This window comes from Salvelinus sp. IW2-2015, linkage group LG16 (genome assembly GCF_002910315.2).
Source record: "Salvelinus sp. IW2-2015 linkage group LG16, ASM291031v2, whole genome shotgun sequence".
NCBI lineage: Eukaryota > Metazoa > Chordata > Actinopteri > Salmoniformes > Salmonidae > Salvelinus > Salvelinus sp. IW2-2015.
Window position 1 is genome coordinate 33,880,260 of NC_036856.1, and position 7,115 is coordinate 33,887,374.

The window sequence follows — 7,115 nt, forward strand, 5'->3', positions numbered from 1 at the left end:
CCGCTCTATTTCTCTCCCTCTCCGCTGCAGTCCGGAGATCACACTCTATTTCTAGCCCTGCACCAGAGAGAGTCAACAACAGCACCCGGTACATGTGGCCTATCACCCTATTTACCCTGGATGAGGCTCAACCCACCAGTCATACACATACCATGGAACACCAACCTGACACACACATTTACACACACACACACACACACACACACACACACACACACATCCGTACCAACCATAGGAAATATCACAGGGAAACAACAAGAAAGAGATATCACCTCACCAACTAAACCTTACAACCTGTAAAAGTAGACATGTTAACCATTTCCTTAAAAAGAAATTGGTCAGCAGATGAAAGGACAGGTTTTATGGTAATACCATAATAACATGGTAATATCAAAACAGGATATCCATTTGTGTTTCATGATATAGATGTTTTCATCTCAAATTATGGTCTCAAACAAACCTTAATACACATTATACATTTCATTGTTCAAGAGTAATTTTCATACATACCCACCACAACCATTATCACTGTTATCAACACCATGAGACTACAGWGTGAGTTAGTGGTTATTGTTACTACTACAGTGTGGCCCACTATAACCAACGTACTATTCAGTGTTAAAATGGAACCTACATTAGTGTGTGAAGAAGAAGAACCAGAACCCACCACCAGTTAGACTAGAGAATCCTACTAGGAAAGCAAAGGGGCCGGTCAGACAGGCATTCATTCCGTCCCTTTGCTTTGCATCCAGAGGGAGAGAAAGTGAGACCACCACCACCAGACCAGACGGAGTAGTTTAATATGGGTGAAGGAGGATGGAGGAGGACGACAGGGGGGAGATTCCCTGGACRGGAGAGTGGCTCCACCAGGGGGGCCACCACCACCACCTCCCTTCCTACCTGACTGATGCAATGCCTGGCTCTGGCATGGGACCACCGCGGCGGGTATGGCCACGTGAACTCTGGTCGTCAGGGCTGCTGGTTTAGATCCACCTGGAACTGAGCTGGCCTGGCCCTGGCTGGACCGTGCTGCACTATCCAGGCCACCGTGGGTGCCATGGGGTTGGGGCATGGAACCCGCGATGCGCTGCTTCATCTCCGAAGACAACAGACGGCCTTTGTGCATCCACTCCTGCATCTTGTTGACGGTGACTCCATGGGGCTTGGCAGAGCCTCCCCGGTCCCATGCGCTCATCTCTCCATCTCGCCTGCTGTTACCACCCTGCTGGGTGTCTGCYTTGTCGGACGACCCAGTGAGGCTGTTGACCGAGCCACTACTCTCGTTCAACTTGAAGTCTTCACCGGTGTCTTGAAGCAGGTCGTCGCTGCTCGTGCCACCATCGTAGCTGGCCTGTTTCTCAAACGGGTCAGAGGCTCCAACAGCCTGTGGCCTACTTGCTATATCCCCATTCTCACAGGCCCCAACAACAGCAGGGCTTTGGGAACCGAGGGCCTGGACGCAGGGCGCATTGTGCGCACCACTGCGGTATTTGATAGCTCTGTCACTAGTGGAACGCATTAAGGGAGGCCCAATCCTGCTAGCAGATAGATTCACGAGGCTCTTGCTAATGAAATTATTTTTGAGACTTGGATCCCCACGGTTTTCACTCAGCAGGCACAACAGGATGGAGTCTGTGTCAGACACCTGTTGGACACTGTGCTCTCCCGACGACCAAGCATCACTGTCCACGTGCTTGATGGACAACCGTGAGCACATGCTGTCCCGAGAGTGACTGGAGGAACTTGCCTGATCTATAAAACCGTTYACACTGACCTGACCATCAAAACTAATATCATGCATGGTGTTTATAAGAAGGTAATACGCCTCTTTCAACTGGCTCCGTAGTCTGTCTGTCTCCTGCGCACTGTCGCTGATGACTTGCCCTTTTGGAACATCTTTTCCCGACTCTATGGCTTCTATTTTATCAGAGCTTTTTCTATCATTCGGACCTAATGACTCAGATACATAAAAGGGAAGAATTACATTATCATAATAATCATCATCCTCGCTATCTAGAGAGTAGTGTCGGAGTGTTCCTTCTCTTGCGCATATGAAATGGGAGGCCACGTTAACGTCGCATATCTCCAATTCAGTGGGGAAAAATGTCGGGCTCTGCAAATGGGTCACCCTAATGTTGTCCCCTGTAAATTCAGGCGAGCTCCCGTAACTCTCTATGTTTCTAATCACAATGTTTTCCTCGGTGTAATTACTGTCCGGATGATGCGCARACGGGATACCCGGCGGACACATTTGCGTCCCGTTAGTTGTAACATTTGTTTTCAATATTTGGTTGTGGCCAGGATGCACGTTTGCCGTAAACTTTAAATCATTTATAGACCTCTGCCCGTTGTCTGCCTTGTAGTTGTACACAGTTTGATGGCAGGAGTCGTCTGGCTGCCCGTGGCTTACTCGAGTCTTTAGATCTTTGTCAAAGCAGACATTTGTTCCATTATTCTTTGAAGCAGGATAGTGGCCATTTGTCATTTTAACTACCCCATCTGGCCTTCTGTGGTATATAATGTGATTATTAGGACTATTGCTCCCAAACCCTATTGAATCCCCTGCGCTATACTGTCGCGGAATGGGGACAAAGTGTTTTCTCTGTTCGTGCGGTCTCCCTATGTGTCCTTGTTGTAATTGTCCAGAGAAGTAGCCGGGCCCTTGTTTATGGATTCTGATCATCTCGTCTCTATCGTTCCCCTCGTACTGAGTTGCTCTTTGAAGTGAGACCCCCAAGAGTTCCTCATTTACTCGACCCCTAATCCCGGAGCACCCGCTACCCTGATTGTCCCCTGGCCCCCGGCTAGTGTTTATGTGCATGTTAGCTGAAGCCTCGTACTGCTGGGGAAACTCACTCGTCTCAACAACTCCTACCGTGCTCTGCTCTTGATCTAATCCAACCTTGTTTACTACAATGCCGTTAACGTAACTGTCGTTACCTCTCATGATGTTGTCTGTCAGACAATGCACCTCTGCGAACATTACTACTGGACGAGTTTGGCCGTCTGGGTTTTGAGAAACTTTTCCTTTACCTGCTCTGCCCCCATTAGTCGCAGCGCCGTATCCACCAGCCGGCGTCCCTTTCTTAGATTTCTTCCCCCGAAGTTTTGCTAATAAATTCCTCCGCAGAGGATCAGCCATTCCTTCCTTTCCACCGGTGTTTCTCCAGTTTCAGCACACGCTCTCAGATGGGTAGAGATCGAGTTTGAGATCCCTTTCTGCGGACAAAACTCGCCGGGCGTGCAGAGTCCTCCCCATTCTCCACTGTCACGTCAAAACTGTCCACCTCGGCCTCACTGACTGGCTTTAGCTAGTTAGCTCACTTGCTCAACTGCGCCTCTCTCTTCTCTCTCCGGCCCCTTCCTCTCTGCGCTCTCCGACCCCCTTCCTCTCTGCGCTTGCTGTTCAAATATTTGGAATATTTTCTGGCGGGGGTGATAGGCGCATTGCGCAAACTCGTACGCAAGCAGTATAATATTTAGCTGCCTGCTACATTATAGAACTTCACGACAATATGTTAAGAATTTGTCAACATATGGCTGCGTTTACACAGGCAGCCCAATTCTGATATTTTTTTCTCASTATTTGGTCTTTTGACCAAACAGATCAGCTCTGAATAAGAGCTTGTGCTGTGAAAAGATCTGATGTGATTGGTCAAAAGACCAATTAGTGGAAAAAATATCAGAATTGGGCTGCCTTTGTAAACGCAGCCTAGTATGCCACTGACACAACATGTGCCATTGTATCCTAGAGGCAACATGTGACAGATTAGTAAATCACTGGTTACATTCCAGTGAAGCTATAAACGCATGAATAAATCCCCACTGAGTCCATATAGGTCMAGTCAAAATAGGCCTAATAATAATGATAATACATAATAATATTAAGTAATAAGCCAGTCCAMAATCTATAACAACTCATAGCTATAATGTTTTAAGTGTTTATTAGCAACATGTTTGTCAATCTCAAGATCTTTTCTTGACATTTTCTATTAAGGTATCTTTARGTTTACTCAAGTATGACAATAAAGTACTTTTTCCACCAAAGCACAGAGAAGGATGATGGAATTAACTGTCTACAATGTAGCCTATTGTGTGCCTGCATCAATCAACTGTAAAACAATTGATTTCTTATGGAGTTCTCGTCATTTATGCCTTACAGTTTCTGTATTATCTTTCTATATTACATATATTTGTATGTTACTACCTGTACTTACACAGCAGATACAATGTATTTTCACAAGTTAACATTCCCCTTTAGTCTGGAATAAGACCTATGTGAGGTTGCCAGGATTTGATTCGATTTTTTATTTAACCTTTATTTAACTAGGCAAGTCAGTTAAGAACAAATTCTTATTTACAAGGACGGCCTACCCCGGCCAAACCCTAACCTGGACGACGCTGGTCCAATTGTGCGKCACCRTATGGAATTCCTTCTTTCTAAGTGAAAATCTTTTTTCACATTCAAATCCCAGTCCTGACATGTTTAATGAAAGTACAGGACCATGAGCAGTAAATAGCCTCTGATCAGGCTTTAAATCAGCACCTTCACTGGTAGATAGCTGTGAAGCATTTCAGCAGAGAGACACACATCTGTCTTCTGCCTGCCGCAGAGGGAAACATGTTGGACAGAGTGTCCATACAAATAAATAGGATAAAATTATTTTTTGTCTGCGCTACAGACAGCTATATTGGTCTGCTAATATATATACATATTKATTTTGAAAAAATATGCTGAATTTTCAGGAGAGAGGGAGTGAGAGAAAGAGAGGGCATTTTACTCTATATGCAGACCACCACAACATCAACTGTGCACAACTATTTCGATTTTTCAGGGGGTGCTGCAGAATCCTCAGCACCCCTACTTCTATATGCAAGTAGCCCTGAACAAAGTCTGGATAATCATGCTGGGTGTGTAAGGAACCATTCAGGAGACATCTTCTCCCCAGTATGACTCAATATTTAGAGGAATAACAACACAGTCTCTCTATCCTTTCTATGTTAAAGAGGATTTCTCATCATGCTAACATCAGCCAAAAACCTCATCCAAAACCCACTTGACCACAGGCAAAAGGGTCAGATTTTTAGGAGCTCCAGTTCCTCTTGTAGAATATTAGCTCAAAACTATTGTGGAGCTCCTGCACCTAAATATAACCAGTACTGGCACCCAAAATGAGTACCGGCACCAATTTCAGTCCAAGTCAGGCACTGCTTACATTTGTATATGATCATATACACRGAGTATACAAAACATTAGGAACACGTTCCTAATATTGAGTTGCACATACCCCCTTTTGCCCTCGGGAACAGCCTCAATTCGTCAGGGCATGGACTACAAGGTGTCGAAAGCGTTCCACAGGGATGCTGGCCCATGTTGAATCCAATGRGCTTCCCACAGTTGTGTCAAGTTGGTTGGATGTCCTTTGGGTGGTGGACCATTCTTGATACACACGGGAAACTGTTGAGCCTGAAAAATATAGCTGCAGTTCTTGACACAAACCGGTTRGCCTGGCACCTACTACCATACCCCGTTAAAAGTCACTTCAATCAGTGTAGATGAGGACAGGTTCAAGAAGGATTTTTAAGCCTTGAGACAATTGAGACATGGATTGTGTATGTGTGACAGTCAGAGGGTGAATGGGCAAAACAAAAGATTTAAGTGGATTTAACAAGTGACATCAATAAGGGATCATAGCTTTCACCTGGAATCACCTGGTCAGTCTYTGTCATGGAAAGAGCAGGTGTTCTTAATGTTTTGTACACTCAGTGTATATCTCTCTATTATGCATGGGAATACTTTGGAACAGATTTCCAAAATTAAAATTAKTTGGAGCTGATTTGCTGGTGTTTTACAGTCTTTTCTGTTCAACAATAAAAACATTTTAAAAAATCACTCGCGGGACATATTCGGTCTGTGGGCTTCCAGTTGGGGAATCCTGCTTTAAGGGAATAAAACAGAGTACAATGTCTGGAATGATCGCGTGCACCCCCAAGTAAAACACTATGATAAGCATCTGTTATTGCTGCGGAGCCATGTAGACCTGTCACCTTTGCGTGCCTCACTGATGGATTAGACCTTGTCTGGGCAGCTATTTACTCTTATTTTTTGTTTAAAAGCTGCACTGTTGGTTATGGCTTGTAAGTAAGCATTTCACTGTAAGGTGTTGTATTTGGAGCATGTGTGTTGTATTACCTGTTGTATTTGGAGCATGTGACAAATAAACTTTGATTTGATTTCATATTTACAGGTCAAAGCCTACAGGCAGGCACAGAGACGAGGGAGAGATGGGGAGGGAGAGAGTGACAGAGGGAGAGAGAGAGATGGGGGAGGAGAGAGAGTGGTAGAGAGAGAGGGAGGTAGGGAAAGAGGGGGGAGAGAGAGACAGAGAGAGAGGGAAAGAGAGAGATAGAGAAAGAGAGGTCATTTTATTCTATATGCAGACCACCACAACAACAACTGTGCATAACTTATGGCACACGGCATAAGTGAACATGTTTGTATGTGAAAGATGTCTCATTGCACAACTACTTGCAACATGGAAAGCAGGAGCCTGGAAATGGGACAATGGGTTATTACCATAACCAGGTTCAGGTTATTACTATTGCTAAACAGTTTAAAAAAAATKTTTTTTGCACATTTATTACAAATAAAAAACAGAAATACCTTATTTATATAAGTATTCAGATATTTTGCTATGAGACTACATTTTTTTCAGGTGCATCCCGCTTCCATTGATTATCCTTGAGATGTTTCTWCAACTTGATCGGAGTCCACCTGCGGTAAATTAAATTCATTGGCATGATTTGGAAAGGCACACATCTGTCTATATAAGGTCCCACAGTTGACAGTGCATGTCAGAGCAAAAACAAAGCCATGAGGTCAAAGGAATTGTCCGGAGAGCTCCGAGACAGGATTGTGTCGAGGCACAGATCTGGGGAAGGGTACCAAAACATTTCTGCAGCATTGAAGGTCCCCAAGAACACAGTGAKCCACATTATTTTTTAATGGAAGAAGTTTGGAACCACCAAGACTCTTCCTAGAGCTGGCCATCAGGGCCAAACTGAGCAATCGGGGGAGAAAGGCCTTGGTCAGGGAGGTGACCAAGAACACGATG

The 7,115-nt window shown here is 44.7% G+C and overlaps 1 protein-coding gene across 2 annotated transcripts in view; it reads right to left on the minus strand.

Annotated features, from left to right (window-relative positions):
* syde2 (synapse defective 1, Rho GTPase, homolog 2 (C. elegans)) overlaps positions 1-3,374 on the minus strand; it is an 82,835-nt gene extending 79,461 nt beyond the window's left edge. The window contains exon 1 of one of the 2 annotated variants that reach the window (XM_024004319.2): positions 3,034-3,374. In XM_024004319.2, coding sequence (XP_023860087.1) covers positions 3,034-3,142 — 109 coding nt within the window. In that variant the 5' untranslated portion in view covers positions 3,143-3,374. Of the gene's footprint in view, positions 1-900 lie in introns of both variants that reach the window. The other variant, XM_024004318.2, reaches the window with a different exon arrangement.
* Between the last annotated feature and the right edge of the window lie 3,741 nt (positions 3,375-7,115).